Raw genomic sequence first — 18,629 nt, forward strand, 5'->3', positions numbered from 1 at the left:
AAGTACAAAAATAAAGCTGTGAACACTGACTTAGAAGCATGTTAGTAATTATCTTCCAACTGTGTTAGTTTTTGCTCTAGTCCTGGCAAAGCGCCACAGCACACCATTCTAGTTCCTAAAAGTTTATAGCTACTCCTACCCTTGCCAAGGAGGCAGAGGAGGGACAGGAAGAGGAAGAAAGCAGAGGGGAGCCTTGCAATGAGGAATGGCCATTCTGGAGAAAGATTTCTGCAGAGATAGGGCTCATGTGATAGACGTGCTCAAAGCTTGTTGGAGGGGATATCAGAGCAGAGTGACGAGAGGATGAGGGGGAAGGAAATTCATTCTGTTATTTTAACAAAACAAACAAGGAAGAGGAAGGGGGAAAGACTGATTATTTACAAAATACTATCAAACTCTTGGCAGTGATATTTCTTTCTTTCAGCTTTCCATTTTAAAGTCAGCTAACACTTCCTTGTATAAGACTGAGAAGCACTATGCATTGTAGGAGCACACATTTCTTGAAATCATAGCTTGAAAGTGTCTAACAGCTCTGAAAGATTTTAAAATATAATGCTGAAACCTTATACAGTCCATCTGCATAGGTTTTAAGTGCAAAACTGAACACACATGTATCCCTCCCCGTTATATTTATTTTACCAGTGGAAGATCCATGAGAACTTGCATTCCATCTCCTGGTCCCATATGAGCCACATGGTTGAAATTTGTTGGGTTAGAAATCATTTTTGATCTTAGTTCAGGGTCTCTCAGCATCTCTCTGAAAGAGCAACACTTCATGATTAATATTGTTTCACATTCATAACAATTCCACTTCAATATGTACAAGCTGCTATGTACAGATATTAAACCCTTACCGTCTTTGTTGTAATCTCTCTTCCTCAGGAACCTTGAAGACAAATCTTCTTTTACTTCTGGTTCGAAGCATTTGCTTTTTGCTGTTATCAGAAGTTTCTGGCACACTGAGGACAGCTCCTACTGTAACAACACATAATGCAATTACACATACACACCTTCAAATAGCAGAATTTATTTTCCAAAGCATGTTGACTCTGTAAAGCACGCACTGCATGTTTGAAAGAAACTGGATTCTTACAATCTAAAAAATTGGTCTTGCTCACGAGTTTGTGATTGTTTCAAGCTGACTGGTCATCCCATCCTAATGTCATTACACCACTCCTGCCCTCCCTCAAGAAGACTAACCTGAAAACTTGTTCTTGAAATATATAAGCCGTGGGGGTTCACAATTAAGGAGATTCAGTGTGCCCTCCACATTTAATGGTCTGATCTGTTTTGGAGATAAAGGGGGGGAAAATTAACCCAGCTGCAGTGTACATTGTGAAGGAGCCTCCATTCCAAATCAGAGTTAATTAAATTGTGCAACAGAAGTGAACTACTTACCCTTCGTAGGCCAATTGTCTGAACCCATTCCATAGTGTTAACATCAAAGACATCAACGCCATATTCACTATACACTGTAACATAAGAAGGATTGCAACCTGGTACAGACAAAAAACAAAAGTCAAGGAGTGTTCAACAAGTCTGGAGTTAGCACACATTTGAGCATTGCTTTAACAGTGTTATATTTTTCAGCTATGTATGTTTAAGAGGAGATTAAAATATCCAGTTTTTTAAGCCATCTCTTAAAAGAAAAAACATGTATCCCTGTCAAGTTCATGTTATTTTGGTGGAAATAGAGGTTTGCTGTGGTAAACAGCCACCAACCTGCAAATCTTATTATTATTAATTTTTGATACATTTACTACTTTTGACTTCAAATCTTGGTTTAATACTCTCAAGATGCTGTCTACAGTCTGGACAGTAAGTGTCAGGAATGTAAATGAGTTATTCTATAGGAAATGAACTGCACTTAACATCCTGTTTAAGGCTACCATGTCTAAGGAAGCAGCTTAGTGCATTTTGAAAGTGATGCACTGTCTATAACTATACAGTAAGCACATGCAGTGGAGTATTACTTGTGAGGTAAGTCGTCAAGTTATGCTGCACAGCTTAATGTTCATTTCCTTCCTCCCTCTATTGGAATGGTTTACCTTTGGGTTTACATGTGCACGTTGCTCTACCCAGGTTAATGAAACATACTTCAAGAGCTTCAAACCTTACCACTTGCTTTCTCTCTTTTTGAATCCTCTACATTAGGTGTGTCAAAGAACTTTATTTTAGCTCAGAAAAAAGAAAAAAGGCAATGATCAGGACATCTTAGCACCCACACGCCTGGGCCTGCTCCTGACAGAAGTTCCTCAGAAAGAACAGCCATTATAGATCACATAGTATTTAGGAGAGAAAAAAAGATGTACTCAGCTGGCAGGATTGCCTCAATAAATCGCAGAGGGTAAAAACCCTAACAGGGACACAGAATTCAACGTGAGAGTAAATTCCTGCAAGGCAGTGATGTGTGCTCTTGTAGCTAAAAACTTGTTTTCTCTCAAAGGAAGCCTGGTATCATGGTATCATAAGCTAGCTATCATGAATCATGTCTTCAGAAGAAAACCTCTTCCAGAAATGACTTATTCAGACAGACACCTGCTCCACTCAAATTAGTGTCTTCGTGTCCCCAGCAATGACCTTTGGAAGATAAACATACTCCATCACAAGACATAATTTCTCTAGTAAACAATCCCTTAGGATTGAGTACATTGGTAAGGGAGAAAGAACCTTTTCTAGTTTTATGATCTCATGATGGGATAACTAACAGGAAAGGATAGAAAGTCTTCACTGGTAACACATCAGGACCAAGGCAAGGGGAGTAGGCTGGTGAAAGTAACCAGGTTTCTTTAGGCAATCAAGCTTATGGTCTCTTCCTACAACAATCTGTGTCAATGCCAAACTGAGAATCCAATGTGCAAAAATCATTCTAAAAATGTTTATAATACTAAAAGTAAACAAAAACCCTCCAACAAACCAGTGCATCTGGTTTGTTGAACCAGAGTTTTAAAGTAAATTTGCTGATTACATCCCATCCCTATGCCCTTCTCCAAACTCTTATATACAGAGCCAAGTCAGTAAGGCAAGCAAATAATTTCTATTTAGAATTAAAATAAAACAAACTATTAAGGTCTTGCAGTTTGAGGAATTTTACTATCAGCTGTAGCAGCTAGTGAACCGATTGGTTTAATTCATTATTTAAACAATGGCTCTTTTTTGGTCTACAATCATTTGGCACATATAGTCATTGCTATTGAAACTCCAAATAATTTTAGTACTTACTGTAAGCAATCAATGGAATAATGCTTAAAAAAAGATTTCTAAGTCACTATATGTAGTTCACCAACTCATTTGTGCCTCTTTCAAAACAACAGACCTCAAAATTACAGCTGGTTGGAAAACATAATACAATTTTGCATATTTTTGTAAACTTCCTTTGGTTTCAGGAACAATTGATACAAGTTTTCTTACCAGCTCTGCCAAAAAGCAATATTTTTCCTGAACCGTGTCACCTTCTGTGTTAGTAGCTGAAAACTCTGATCTACAACTTTTGATAGGTACTGGATTTGAAATGCTATAGAAAGTGGCCTGAAGACAAAAGTACTTTTAAACCCACTGGCGGAGCAAAAAAGATTTTAGCAAAGAATTTTACAGTTTATGTGGTCTTTTGCTATCCTACATCCAGGTTACTCTCTTAGTTAATCAGATATGAACGTATTTAAAAGAAAGCCTCATCTTGCTTTACATTTTCGTTAATTTTCTGTCTCCTGTGACTAGTAAAAACTGCTTTCCTACAGTATCCAGGAGTTTTCCACAAAATGGTCCTTATGTGGAAGAATTACTATTCTGTTAACTCATCAAAACTTAAAGCTGTAAGAAATTGAAAGACAAACCAAAGCAAAATAGAATACATGCTGATTATTTTTAGACAAGTAAAGCAGCAACAGGGATATGGCAACAGAAAAACATATACATACTACAGGCAACAGGAGTTGCAGGCCACATTAGTTCCTGCATGCGTGACCTTCGACCTTGTGAATCGACGTACACTCCCATATGGCTGAAGCAAAGCAGGTATTCCTCATTACTGAGCTCCACAGCACAAAGGGCATCAAAAGACTGCTGTGAGAGGAACATAAGCGAGGGGTCATTAGGATTTACCAGGTTTATAGATTGTCCATCTCCCTGGATGTTCAACAGAGAGAACCCAGACTGGTAGCCAACACAAAGCTTGTCCTTGAACACTGCCATCCACTGTACATTTCCTGGAGCCTGAATTTCAGTGAATTTTTTATGGAAAGGTTTAGTTCTGTGAATTTCATAACAAAGAACCTGTCGTTTGACTGCCACAAACAAACAAGTCAAAGAGCTTTTCTTCAGTGTTCCAGTTATAATCAACTGGCAGCCTTTAGTTTCTGGAAGTTTCATGTCGAAGTTGCTTTCTGATCCATCCAGCGAGGCCCACGGATACAGGTGAACATGATGGTTCCTGCCACAGATGAGGATAATAATTTTCTCTTTGGGAGCAAGCTCAATCTGGTACACCTTCTTACAGTCAGCAACTCGGACTATCACTGCAATGAGAACAAAAGCCACCACCAGTAAATGACAGCAGTATGTGTAGGCCTGGAAGTATTACACAGTAACGTACACATCAAAAATTTAGACTTATGCACACATCCACTAGAAAGGGACACCAGGCCCTGGCTCCAGGCTTTCCTTGCCAATTCTTAAACATACAACCAAGAAATAAACCACTCCAATAGCGCCCCCCACTTTTCAACCATGAAGTCGCATAGCTCCAGCAACCCTCAGCAGCAAAAAACATAGGTATGATCTTTAAGATCTCCCTCCAGAGTTTTCACATTCCCTCACAGGTAGAGGAAAACAAACATGCCTTGTGAGAGACTGTATGAATGCCAGTTAATGACTCCACCCCCAGAGAAAAAACATTTACACCATTAATAAATAAAGGAGAGAGATGGGAAAGGGGGGTGGGGGGGAGAGAAAGACAAAATTTTTTCTTTAAATGCCAAAGACAGGAAAACTCAGTACTGTGGTATTAGACAATAGTTCTTTGACTGGAGTGCAGAAATGGGATGGTAGAGAGAACTAAAGAATATAAGAGTGATAAATAAGCATCTTCATAATAGTGACTAGCTCTAGCAAAGCATTCAGTATTTCATGAGGTTTAAATAGGCAAGACCAAGCAATTATGAAATATGGAACATTAATATATTAACATTTCATAGTAATGTACATGTTATCTTATAAAACTTTAATCAACATCAGAGTTTTACTTTATTACTAGTGAAAACATTTAAGTAAATAATATTTAGAAATAATAAATACTGGTTAAAATAAAAAATAAAAATCCTCCTTTGGTGCTTGTACAGTGATTGGTAAAGTAGTCTGGCAAGGTATCCGGTTCTACAAATACCCCCCCACAAAAAACCCCTAGAATTTTGGACCACATGAAATCAAAAGTCCTTGTAGATTTTGCTCCACTGGCACAGAAACACAATATATTTGCAGAAATGTTCTACGAGGTAAGTAGTAATTGCTCAGTTAACCATGTCTTGCCACAAATAAAATATAACTTTTGTTTGTTGTCCAAGCCTAGCCGTCAGATTTTAAGTCTAATGTACACGTAAGCGGTTTACAAGGATCTTGGTTAGAGCCATTAGATATAACCAGATTGCTAGAGGGATTTAAGAACTTCACTTACAGTATGATATTAACATTGGTGACCTACTTCTTGACACTGTAATTAAAGTACTATAAAAGGAAGTAATTAAAGATCTGTCCCTCAGGGAGTTTCAGGACACTACTCTGGCACACCCAGTGTTTACATTTTTCAAAACTATTGAAGTGTGCCCCTATATCTTTTAAATCTGCATAACTGCATATAATGGTCTCCAACACCACTTAATTCCTCCACAGCCTTTAGGCAACGGGCTTTGAACAGGTGGTTAGCTACTACGGTGAGATGCGATAGAAAAAGACCTACCATATAGTTCAGGCTGTAAGATCTTAATGGGCAAAAAAGCCAGATGTAATATCACCTATTTTTCTGGTAGAAAAGTACCAGTCTTGTACCAGTTGTTTATAATGCCAGAGAAAACAAAAGGGCCTAAAAAATTACTTAGGGTGTTGTGGAAGATGCAAGTGGCAGTAAACTAACTTTTAGCATGTATCCCTCCCCAGAAGGATATTTTGTCTAACTCATATAATTCAATTTATTAACTAATCTGTTCTGAGCATAGACATCACTTGCAATACTTTACAACATAATGAGGTGAATATAACACTGCCATGATTCTATCTTGCCACTGAACTATTTGTGCTTTGCAGTTTTATAGAAAAGGGGGCAGATATTAGGATTACTTACCACTGAGAAGTCAACATGTTCATGTCCATTAGTAACCCTCTCAGTTCACTTGCCTTCCCTGCTGGACTAAGGTACACTTTCCCCCCTTGTTTGGTTTGTCTCTGGAAAATCAGGTTGCAGGGAAAAACAACTCCACTTCCTTAATATATGAGCCGTGATGGGGTAATTAAGGGCTAAACCCCAACACTGCCTGAAGTAAGGCTATGCAGGATCTCACTGAAGGGCTAAGTAGCAGTCTTCTTTCCACTATGTTGCCTGGGGCCTACTGAGTACGTGTGCTGCTGGCCCTGGCGACCAGTACTCAAGGAAAGGTCAGAAACAGCCGTGGCCAAATCCACGCACTGCTACCAGTGTCAGAGGAAAGTGGAGGACAGCCTTTAGAATGAGAAGAGGGAGGAGTGGCAGAGAGAGGCTCTGAGTGGGAAGCTGTAGGGGAACTTCAGTGCAGGGAAGGAGAGGCAGATAACAGTAGGCAAGGAGAGGTCCGCTACCTACAGATTCAACACTCTTTTAGACTGTCAGCTACCAGCATAGACTAGAATGGCAGCAGCAATCAAGTTTCTTTTATTGTGAGGCAGAAAAAAAATGGAAGAAAATGCAAAGGGCATGAATAATAGAAAGCCTCGCAAAGCTAACAACAGTATTCAACATGCTAGCAAAAATATAAACAGCACCATCCTAACATCCTATTATATTCCAGTCTAAGTTATGACTGTGCATGTTGGAACAAATCAGCCTCCAGGTTAACTTATTGAAGTTACCAGTTTTCTCTCTCAACTCATTCTAAATAAACCATGTATTTTTCTTCAATAAGTGTCTGGCTATTTATTGCACAAAAACTAGTGCTGTGTGCTCTGAATCCTGGAGCTTCAGTGAGGTTTGTGTCACCTACTATGCCCAGTGAGTTGGCTCCTTAATTTTAGGCAGCCAGCTAAGTGTAATGGTAATGACCCAATTAGTGTTTATACCTCACATTCAAATGGCCATCTTTTGTCAGTTAACTGCATGCTGGTATAAGCTATAGATGAAGGGCTATTATGTAATCTATATTAAAACAGCACTAAAATTTATGGAGACCATTATTCATTATGCAATTACTGTATACACTGAGATTTAACTTACCATCACGGGTCACCTCTATCACATACAGTCCTTCTTCTGAACCAATTGCTATTCTATCTCGATCTAAATGAGAGAGAGAAAGGAAAAAACAGAGCTATGAATCAAAGTATGTATAAAGTTAACGTTAAAACTAGGCTTCTTCTCTTTGAAAGAGATTAGAAAATGTTTAAAACCCAGTAGCTGAAATAGCCTTGCAGAAAATAATTTTAAAATAGTTTTGTGTGATGTAAGTTTGTACTTTATTTTAGATAAAGAACACAATGTATTAACTATTTTGCTCAAGAAAATAAGCAAAACAATAAGTACAACCAAATGGTTTAGGGCTTTTCTTTAACCACACTTTTTTTTCTAGTGAAATCAAAATTATACAAGTACTTCTTACTGCACATAGAGTTAGTATTTTGAAGGGAAAATTGAGATTAGCATCTTAAAAAATGTTTCACGCCATCAAACTTCTATGGGAAGAAGATTCAGCTGAGAAATTTATTTAAGGTATCAGCACATTCAAAATTGTAGTTCACCTTAAAGTTATAGCAGTGCAGACAGTTAAATGTAAGGTTAAAGTGGACATACCTACAATAGCAGCAGCTAAACTTGTTTTAATAAGAGGCAGTGTACTGTCATAGGCTTCTTGTGTAATATGTACAACTTGGTTTTTAAGTTTGTTTTTGTGCAGGATAGATTGCAAGCCTTCCAGGATTCCAACCCATTTTCTCTTTTCATTCTCATTTTCTGTCAAGATCAGTAGTGAACAGGTCTTTGAAGGGAAGCCTAAGAGAGAAGCTGTCACCTTAACAGCCAGAGAAAACAAAATTAACACCTATGCGACAAACACATGCTCTCTATATAGCAGGGGTAGCCAAACTGTGGCTCTTTTACAGTTAAAGTTTGGCTGACAGAGCCCCCCTCCCCATTCTCTGCCTACCAGACTGGGGGTGGGAGCTCAGGGCTTCCGCCCTGCGGCAGGGTGGTGGTGCTAGGGGCTTCTGCCAGAGATGACTGGCGCCTGCTGAGTGTGGGGGGGGGGAGGGGAGAGGGGGGGCACAATTTAAAGGTCCCCCCTCCCCAACAGCTTGAGTCACCCCTCCTCTTACCCTCACGGGCCTCTACCAGCAGCTCCTAGGTGTTAGCTCCGAGGCAGCAGCAAACAGCTGCGAGTTGCAGGGAGGGGCTGCTGCTTTAGCTCTGTGGGGAGAAGCAGCCACAGAAGCAGCGGCTCTCCATGCAGCTCTCAGCTGTTTGCCACTGTGTTTCCCCACAAGCAACTTGCGGGCTCCAGCAGCCGCCATGCAGTGCGGGGGCCAACCACACCATGTGACCGAGCAGAGCCAGCAAACCCTGGAAAAAATCAGGGGGACGGTGGGCAAAACGTGACCCCTCCTCATGCCTGCAAAGGCTGAAGCCCTGAGCCCTGGCAGGCGCACCCCAACTCTCGAACTTCTGAAGATTGTCGTACGTGACTTGGAGGATCAGTAAGTTTGGCCACCCCTGATACTGTACAAAAACAGGACTACTTATAAGAGTTCTCGAAGTATCAGCTTCAGGATGTATTTAAAATGGTATATAACATAGTATGCATCTTAAATGTACATTGAGCACCATCGTACTTACTTTTTAAAAACAACGCAGTCTACAGTGATAATATTTAGGGCTTTCACACATTTAGTTAATGAATTTTGATCCACAGATATGAACAAGAACAAAATTTACATTCTATTCCCCAAATGATCTATTTTAAGGCACGCTAGTAATGGAAACTCGTCTTTCCTGTACTGGAATCACAGTAGCATACAATAATTCTTCCTGAAACACAAACCTTTAATTCTCAATTGATTTCTATAGAAAATGAAACCTTTTTGTGTGTTGAGAAAGATGCATTTAAATTGCTACGAACTGTACTGAACTTCCACAGTTTTGTTGCTTACTAGTATATTTACAATATATTTAACTGGACAGAAAGAAGAAGTAACTCATTTCATAGAATCATAGAATATCAGGGTTGGAAGGGACAGGAGGTCATCTAGTCCAACCCCCTGCTCAAAGCAGGACCAATCCCCAATCTTTGCCCCAGATCCCTAAATGGCCCCCTCAAGGATTGAACTCACAACCCTGGGTTTAGCAGGCCAATGCTCAAACCACTGAGGTATCCCTCCCCCCATTTCTGGATGAAAAGTTAAGGGAACCCACTCTGCAGCCCGGACATCTATACTGCAATTCTATAGCACCGCAGCTTGAGCCCTGTGAGCCCATGTCAGCTGACATGGGCCAGCTCTGTGTGTTTTATTGCAGTGTAGACATACCCTGAGGGGCGTGGCCAGGCCCTCTGTATTGTTGGCAGAAATGACCACACAGACTCAAATTTGTGTGGTTCCGAAATCATGCCCAAATTAGAACCTGGGTTAGAGACTTGTTTTCCTTTTGAGAATTTTCAGCCACTAGTTATCCAAAGTTTCCCCAAATAACCCGCTATCCTGCAATTGCAAAGATGCTACTAATTGCTTTGCTTGTCAGGATCGTAAGTTGTCTTTCAGCCACTATAATGGATGCCACAGACGTGGCAGAAAAAGAGGGTATTTACCAGTAACTTGAGGTTCTTAGACATATGCAGTCCCTATTTTTATTCCAAACATGGATGTGCATGCACGCTACATGCCTGAGTCCGGAGTGTTTCTTAGCAGTGTTCATTGACCTGCATGTGTGCAGTGCATCCCCTCGTGCTCACAGCTGAGGGTATAGAAAGAAGTTTGGGTTGATGCCTCTCCAGTCTCCCTCTTACCATTGTGCAGTCCAGTCCACAGCAGAGGGGATGGAGGGCGGGTAGTGGAATACAAATAGGGACCACACATCTCAAATAACCTCCAGTTACTGGTAAGCAATCTCCTCTCCTTCGAGTGATGGCCCCTATATGCATTCCACATGTGGGTGATTTGCGAGCAATGATCAGTGTGGAGGTGGGTGCAAGGATGTGACAGGAAGTGCAGTCTGCAGTACGGCTTGGCCCACATCTGCTCTGTAGCTACTGCTTGTGAGATGGTGTAGTGGGTTGTGAACATGTGGACAGAGCACCAGGTTGCTCCATGATAGATGTCTTGGCATGAGATGTTTGCAAGGCAGGCCAACGTGGCTGCTTGTGCTTGCATAGAGTGCGCTGTGACTATCAGGTGGGGTACGCTGGATTGTGTGTTGCATTCACAGATGCACCCAGAGACCCATCTGGAGATTCACTGGGAGGAGAGGGCTTGGCCCTTGGATCGTTTGGCGATGGTCACAAATAGCTTCAGTGATGCGTGAAATAAGCGAGTCCTGTGGAGGTAGAATGTCAGTGCATGGTGGACATTGAGGAAGTGCAGGACCCTGTCCATGTGGGAAGCATGTGGTTTGGGGTGGAAAAGAGGTAAGTGGATGCACTGATTTAGGTGGAACTCCGACCCTACCTTTGGGAGGAATTTAGCGTGTAGTCATAAGGACGCTTTGTCCTTGTGGAATACAGCGTGAGAGTGTGTGTGTGGTGGGGGAGAGCCTGCCATCATGGCTGTCAGTCATGACCTTGGAAGGATCGGTCCACCAATTGAGGGAGGCCAGCGCTGTCTAGGGAACTATGACCCTGACCTGCATATAGTCCATGTTGGGTCTGTAGACAACGCATGTGCAGATGTGTGTGCGGTGTTATGTAGGCGCAGGCTGCCATATGGCCAAGGAGAGAGAGACAATGGCAGACCGCTTGCGACAATGGTTGTCAGTGTTGCCTGCCAGAAGAAAGGCCCTTGTCATGCTGGAGTTAAGCTGTACTCCAATAAAGTTTACCATCTGTTTAGGTATCAATACTGATTTTTCCTCATTGATGCAAATACCTAGAGATGCCAGAAGAATGTAAAGGGTGAGGATGACAGGGGTGATTTCTTATTGCGATAACACCACAAGGAGTCAGACATCTAGGTAGGAATATATCGAGTAGCCAAGGCGGTGCATTTGGACAGCCACCAGGGCAAAGACCTTTGCGAACACTTGCAGAGCCATTGCTATGCTGACAGGGAGGACCTGGAATTGATAGTGATGGTGCCCTATCAGAAAATGGAGAAACTTGCAGTGGGCCGGGAGAATGTCCTCGTGGAAGCAGACATCCTTCACGTCGAGAGCCGCGAACCAGGCTCCCTAGGGGAAGGATGGGATAATCAATGCCAGAGTCACCATATAGAATTTGAACTTTCTGATATAGGTGTTTAGCACCTTAAGATTGAGAATGGGGTGGCACCCTCGTCCACTCTTCAGGATGAGGAAGTATGGGGAGTAGAAGCCTCGTCCCGTGTAGTGAGGTGGGATATGCTCGATGGCTCCCTTGAGGAGGACAGCATTTGCTTCTTGTTGGAGAATGCATTGATGGAAAGGATTCCAAGGGGGGAATAATTGGGGGGGGAGAGGGGATCAGATGCGGCAGGAATGAGAGAAATTCTATGCAGTATCCATGGTGGATGATCTCCAGTACCCAACTGTCTGTGGTGATCTTGCCCCAATTGTGGGCAAATAGGTCAAGATGGCTCCCAAAGGCGGTACGGGGTGCCGCAAGTGGCATGGGGGGAGGTTCGTGGGTCTCGACTGCCACATCAAAACTGAGGCCTTGGCTGCTGTTGGGAGAGGGTCAAGGAGGTGTTGGTGGCAGAGGTGGGGAAGCACGGTCGTTGAGAGCAGCGCCACCTACGTGGGGCCTCCTGCTGGCGTTGGTAGTAGGCCGAGCAGGGAGTGTGCGGGCACATATGGAATGACTGCCTTTGCTGTCTGTGTTGTGGGGTTGGTGTATGTATCCTGAAGGTCTGCAACGTGGCCCTGGAGTCCTTTCACAAGTGAAGGGATTTGTCCGTCTTGCTGTGGAAAAAGCTTGTTCTTGTCAAAGATGAGGTCCTCGATCGTATTTTGGACCTTCCTGGGGAAGCCAGATGACTGGAGCCATGAGTCCTGGTGCAGGACGACCCCGGTTGGGAGAAAGTGAGAGGACGTGTCAGTCTCATCCACAGCCCCCCCGGAGGCCCACCATGGCGACCAGGTGCTCCTCGTCTACCTGAACCTGAAACTGCTGCTGTTGGTCCAGTGGCAGCTTGCCCCTGAACTCTGCTAGTCTAGTATAGTTATTACAATCATACTTGGCTAGCTGAGCCTGACCATTCACGATCTAGAACTGTATTGCTGCCGAGGAATATACCTTCCTCCTTGAGGGTCCATGCACTTTGCTGCCCTATCCAGAGGGGTCGACTTCTGCGGGTGCTGGCGTGCCCATTCTGCTACTGCTTGGACAAGAGAGCTGGGGGGGCGGATGAGAAAAAAAGTCAATCTCCCCCCACAGAGGTATGAAATACTTCCTCTCTGCCTGCGGGCAGCACAGGAAGCAGGGGTGTACCACACTGCTTACACTGGTTGGAGGATGGCCTCGTTAATAGGCAGAGCTACCTTGAAGGCCCCTAAGGTTGAAGAATGTCCAGGAACTGATGTTGCTGGTCCTGAACCTCCTCCAAGGGAATCCCCAGGTCTGCTGCTACCCTCTGGAGCAAGTCCTGGTATTGGTGGTTGTGCCTCAGAATAAGTGCCTCATCCTGCTAAGAGGAAGTGGCTGTGGGGGCTGGTGGAAATGATAGTACCGGTTCAATGTCTGCCTCTTCCTCAGACACTGATAGTGCTGCGGGAATGGGAGAGGCGCGATAGGACGTCTGGGAGGGTGCATGGTGTTGACAGTACGGGTCTCAGGATGCAAGTATGACCAAGGGGAAGGGTCCTGTGGATGCTGTGGGCCCCACGGGTAGCGGACACTCACTGCTGGATAGTAAGCCAGGGAGCAAGGCGGTTAGGGATGCAAGTCCGAACTGTGGCGTGACATCCGGGAGAACCAGGGTTCTGGCTCCAAAAACTCCTCATACTCTGAAGACTATTCTGGCAACGGGGCAACTGGTGGTATGGGAGGACTAAGGTGTGGCAATGGGACGGGCCTGTCTGGCAACAACAGAAAAGGCTTGTCTTCAGAAGTGGGGACATCCCAGGTGAGCCGGGGTCCACATAGGAGTGGAGACAGTGGGTATGAAAGAAATCAGCTCCGCTGCCAACAAGAGAGGCGACAAGCAGCTGGGAGTTCTCCGTGTGCCTGTGGAGATGCGAGAGGGACCTGACAGCGTCTGTGGTGCCAGCTTGTCCAGGAGGTGTGGCGGTACCGGCAGGATGGACAGCACGGGCTGATGAGCATTCCAAACACACAGGTACCAGGGTTACTGTCAGATCCTGTTTGTGCCAAGCTTTACCCTCCACAGGGGGACGCTTGGGTGCTGGTCTGGTCGGATCCGTGTGCGACATCTTACCTGACCTGGCCCGGCTCAGGGAGGAAACGCTGCACTTGGAAGCAGTCCGCAGTGGGGAATCTGTTCTTGTGCCTGTGAGAGTGTTTTTTACTCTCATGTCAGGACTTGTCCTTGGTCTCCAGTACTGACAGATCTGGAGCATGTGAGGTGCTCAGAGGGGAGCCTACCACTGGTGCTGGCTGCTGTACGGGGGGTACAACAGACTCAGATCCAAGCGTGCACCCGGTTGCATAGTTTCCTCCATTAAGAACAAACGGAGGTGGAGCTCCCAAGTTTCCTCGGTTCAGGATGGCAAAGACTTGCAAATGGAGCAGCGAGCTGCAATATGAGCCTCACTGAGGTAGTAAAGGCACCTCTGGTGCTCATCGCTTATGAAAAGTGAGTGCAGGCAGGAGACAGTTTTTAAATCTCGAAATCCAGGGCATAGTCCCCAGAGGGTGGGGACGGTCCCCAAATGGGGAAAGAACTTCACTAACTCATCTATCTATAACTATATACAACTATTTACAACAAACGAACAACAAAAACTAAGTGCGAAGGAACAGCAGTTCCAGCTCAGGCCATGCAGCCGTCAGAGAGAACTGGAGAGGCACCGGCCTGCACTGCCCTTGGCTATGAGCACAAGGGGACGCACTGTGCATGGGCAGGTCAATGGACATTGCTAAGGAACACTTTTGGACTCAGATGCATGATGCATATACACACCCATCTGTGGAATACATATAGGGACCATCACTCAAAGAAGCGCAGATGGTGTCCAAGGAAGGATCCAAAGCACAGGATGTGGTGATAAGTATCTTTTTCAGTGAAGACCTCGCTTCCTTATCCTGGTGTGGTGGTAATCCCGGAGCTTTAGGTGCCATACTAAAACAACACAGAGAGCAGGTAGCTGATAGCAGCTTTGAAACCCTCTGGCAGAAGCCTCTGTTTTGTCTGAGGGCTGTATTGATTTTGTTGTCCACTTCAGCTGTAGAGAAGTCAACCTCAGTGTTTATGACAATGCTGCCGTTGTCTCAGCTGCATCTCTTCTCAGGAATGGAACTCTACGAATTTTGCCTATTTGCACTTCCCAGGGTGCATGACTGATGTGTGGAACTTCTCTTAGCTGGCGCCTCCATTTCTCCCTTGACTGCATCTTTTCCTGAGCACTATTAGGGACAAATCTAGCTCCTAGGGAAATGTTTTCTAACGGGCCTGGGAAAGGAGTCTTTTTGGATATTGCCCTTGAACCAGAGAGTATAACTAACTGATTGGGAAATCAAATAATTCAGAAAATAGCCTTTTTTTAGGTCAAATTTCTCCTTGTCTTCCTTCCTGACTGAGGAATGAGGCATGTTCTTTTCTGCTCTTCTCCACTGTGACCAGAGAGCTTTACCGTGTTCTTATTGGGAGACACTGTGATGGTAAGATTTTCCCCTTCTGAGCCAGACAGAGCCTTATGTTCAGGGGTGTGAGCACAGAGGTTACAGAGTCCAGACTCAGACAAGACCATTCTGTGTGCTTTGCATGTCTGGATCCCATGAAGCACTCTGCACAGCCTGACCACCATATTCAAAAGATCTCTCCTCACATCCCCCAAGAACCAGCTACTCACTGCACTGAGAAGAGGGGAGCGGGCAGAATATTAATTTTAAAAGTTGGAAGGAAGTGTAAGAAAAAAAGTAAGAAAGGAGAAACAACAGTAAATACAGGTGCAAATTCTCACTGAAGAAAATATCCCCTCTAAGAGGCTAAAAAAGCTGCAGGCACCCTTAAGCCGCCTCTCCGATACAGAACATTTACAGCTTTGCTTAGGGGATGGGAATAAGTGATTGGGATTGCTTGCTCTTTTACTCCTGTGCTCCATGGATATGGGACTCCATCTTAATGGACAGGATCACAGAGATATACTTGGAGAAATTAATGTTTTCAGATACAAAACTCAAGATATTAAAAGCAATGAATATTTTTTGTCTTTAAAAAGACACAATGTTCATCTTGTTCCAAATTAAAGATGATCTATAAAAAAATAAGACAATCTGTTTAGTACAAAGTCCTTAGATGACCAAATAAACACATTAAAGGTGAACTAAGAACCAAGGAAAGTTATTTCTTCCCTTTATTGATCTTCTAGAATATATAAATATGATTGTTAAATGGTTTTAAAAAGTATTCCTTATGTGGTTTTTACATTAGGTAATCAGAAATAGTAATGAGGAAGGGATGCTTCATGTGGAAGTCTGGCAAGCCACAGCTCAGGTTTCATCCTGCGATGTCACCATCCAAGTCCCTAAGATTGTAGCCAGAGTTCTCCACAGCAAAGAGAGGAAAACCAGGATCTGATCATTCCAGTGTAAAAAGAAAAACCAAAATCACTTATTTTTAAAATAAAGGAAACTATTTAAACATGACAATTTTATAGATCATAAAGAGAACAAAAAATATTCTGCATTTCATGATTCACCTTTAAGAAGAATGCCATAACCCTTTCTACCACCTTTAGAAACTCCTTTTAACTGGTTATTTGAGATACGTCTGCAAACTAATAAATATCATATTTTGCATTAAATGGTAATTGGTAACTGGAAACATCTATATGGATAACAATTAACGATGAAAATACAACATTAATATTTAACATGCATTATTTCTAAGAAAGAGCAAATTAAAACAGTCATACCCTGAATATACAAGGGATGTCTTTACGGGTTGCATGTATTACATCTGATGCTAGGACAGAGCTCACACAAAAATCTTCATCTCTGGTAAGAAAATGAAAACTATAATCAGTAAGAGGCTAACAATTTGTTAGAGAAACCTTCTCAACTGAGTGCCAACTATCACTAATATTTGTGTTGTGGTAGCACCTACAGGCCACAATCAGGATTGGGGCTCCATTGTGCTAGGAACTGTATGCACACAAGACAAGACAAGTCCTTGTCCCAAAGAGTTTGCAATTTTAGGCCCAGATCCTGCAATTTACAGCAGGGCCTGCTGCATCTGTGGGGGCCCACTGAAGTTAATGGGCTCCAGGCATGCTCAACAGTCTATTGGGATGTCAGTGATTGATTAGGACTATTACCCTAATGATTTGGAGAGAGTTAGTTGTTCTTTGAAGCAAATGACGACATTGGAAATATAAACAATTCACACCTAAGAGTGTACAAGGTAGGAACATTTGCAGAGTTTAGATTCAAAGGATTAAGCAACATATCTCACCTGTTTGTTGGATTAAAATAAGGGAATACTTAGATTTTCAAAACAGCTAGTTTCCCACTTTTTGTGATTGTAGAAATAAACAGTGTAAATCACAACAAACTCTCATGTACTTTAGACCGTGTCCTTCTACATAGGGATTGTCTATACTGGGATTTTTAATTGCATTGTAGATTTTCATGTAATCAGACACCATTACTTGCTCCTACCATAGTGAAACATAACCAGGAACAAACCTTGGTGTCCTGTCCACAAAATAACTTACAATTGTATTGTTCAACTGGTGTTAAAACACAACTAAAAATTCCAGTGTAGACAAACCCCAAGAGGCAACCTTACAGCAATGGATAAAGCACAAGGCTGCTAGGAGTAATGTCTGGCTGAGCTGCCTCAGGCAATCTGCTAATGAGAATGCTGTTATTTGCCGTGCCTCCACATTTCTACTCTTGAACACTGTGGATTGTCACATGCCCAGGAGATCATCAGTGTCAACTCTCAAACAGAATTACTGAGAGGAAAGAGCCAAGTATCTGTCACCCTATGGCACTAGGCCTTATTGGAGGGGACTGTTCATCAAGGGAGTTGTGTAAGCAGATTCTACACTAAAGAAAGGCATAAAGGTGTTTAACATTACAGGATGTTCCACTTTTACTGCATCATAGCCAAGAGAAATTTTATTTTCGTTTACTGGGTAAAAAATGGAGAGAAACAACCGGCCTGTTGTAGGAAAAAGTCTCCTGTGCTTAAAAAAACCAGTTAAATGTAAAAACATGACCCTTGTAACCAATATAGTCAGCGAGTGCTGGGGTAATCTACAGTCTAAATTGGCAAGCTCAAAGCTTCCTGGAGAACTGCTTTAATGTACTCAGTTTTTCCAAGGTTCCTGAAATTGCTAGCTATGTTTTACCTGCTATTTGCTTGTTTGGGATAGCTCTTTCCCTGTTCATAGCCTGCACATCCCCTGTGTCCTGCTTTATCTTGATTAGTTTCCCCAAGACACACATCAAACTCCAGGAGGGAACACACTAACATTATGTGATTTCAAAGAAAATGACGTGTCACACCACTTCTTACTGCTTAAATTAACCTTAAGTCCACATACAGGAGGCATAAATCATTTCAGAACAGAGTTCTTATGTTACAAGAGCTTCTTGTGTACTGATTACAGAGGCACTTGATGTAGGGAAAAATAATGGAAGTTTTCTAACTACCATGGCAACACAAACCTGAGATCCAACACCTGACTTGCAACAACTCCAGGCTGGGTGGATTTTCCTTCAGGCACATCATATAGAAATAGTTTGCAGTCACAGACAACTGCATAGGCCCTCTGCCACCCCTTCTTAACTCCTGTAGGCTTTGGAACCTGCATGTAAATAATGGATTGTTCATTATATGTAAAAATGGTTATATAGACATAAAAGAGGAAATTTAGAAAGGCATGGAGACTCACATTTGAGTGAAGGGAACCTGAACACCATATTTTGGTTATATTTAAAATTGGTGGGAAAGTGTCAGTGTACATGAGATTTCAAGAACAGAACAATTATTTATGAAGTTCCCCCATTCTCTGTCCAGGTTTAATAAATACGTTCAACTTTTCAAGTGGTAAACCCAGGACATGTATTTTCAGAGATTCCACAGAT

General features: G+C 42.9%; 1 protein-coding gene across 7 annotated transcripts in view; it reads right to left on the bottom strand.

Moving 5' to 3' along the window:
- Positions 1-18,629, bottom strand: part of CDC42BPB (CDC42 binding protein kinase beta) — a 131,991-nt gene that overhangs the window by 4,929 nt on the left and 108,433 nt on the right. For 3 of the 7 annotated variants that reach the window (XM_077819410.1, XM_077819411.1, XM_077819408.1), the window contains 9 exons: positions 18,210-18,349; positions 16,448-16,529; positions 8,027-8,243; positions 7,454-7,516; positions 3,918-4,514; positions 1,399-1,496; positions 1,201-1,285; positions 855-975; positions 640-757 (listed from right to left, as the gene is read on the bottom strand). In XM_077819410.1, the coding sequence (XP_077675536.1) occupies positions 640-757; positions 855-975; positions 1,201-1,285; positions 1,399-1,496; positions 3,918-4,514; positions 7,454-7,516; positions 8,027-8,243; positions 16,448-16,529; positions 18,210-18,349 (1,521 nt within the window). Of the gene's footprint in view, positions 1-639; positions 758-854; positions 976-1,200; positions 1,286-1,398; positions 1,497-3,917; positions 4,515-7,453; positions 7,517-8,026; positions 8,244-16,447; positions 16,530-18,209; positions 18,350-18,629 lie in introns of those variants that run through there. The other 4 variants (XM_077819412.1, XM_077819409.1, XR_013346437.1 and 1 more) reach the window with 3 other exon arrangements.

Source organism: Eretmochelys imbricata, chromosome 6 (assembly GCF_965152235.1).
Source record: "Eretmochelys imbricata isolate rEreImb1 chromosome 6, rEreImb1.hap1, whole genome shotgun sequence".
Taxonomy (NCBI): domain Eukaryota; kingdom Metazoa; phylum Chordata; order Testudines; family Cheloniidae; genus Eretmochelys; species Eretmochelys imbricata.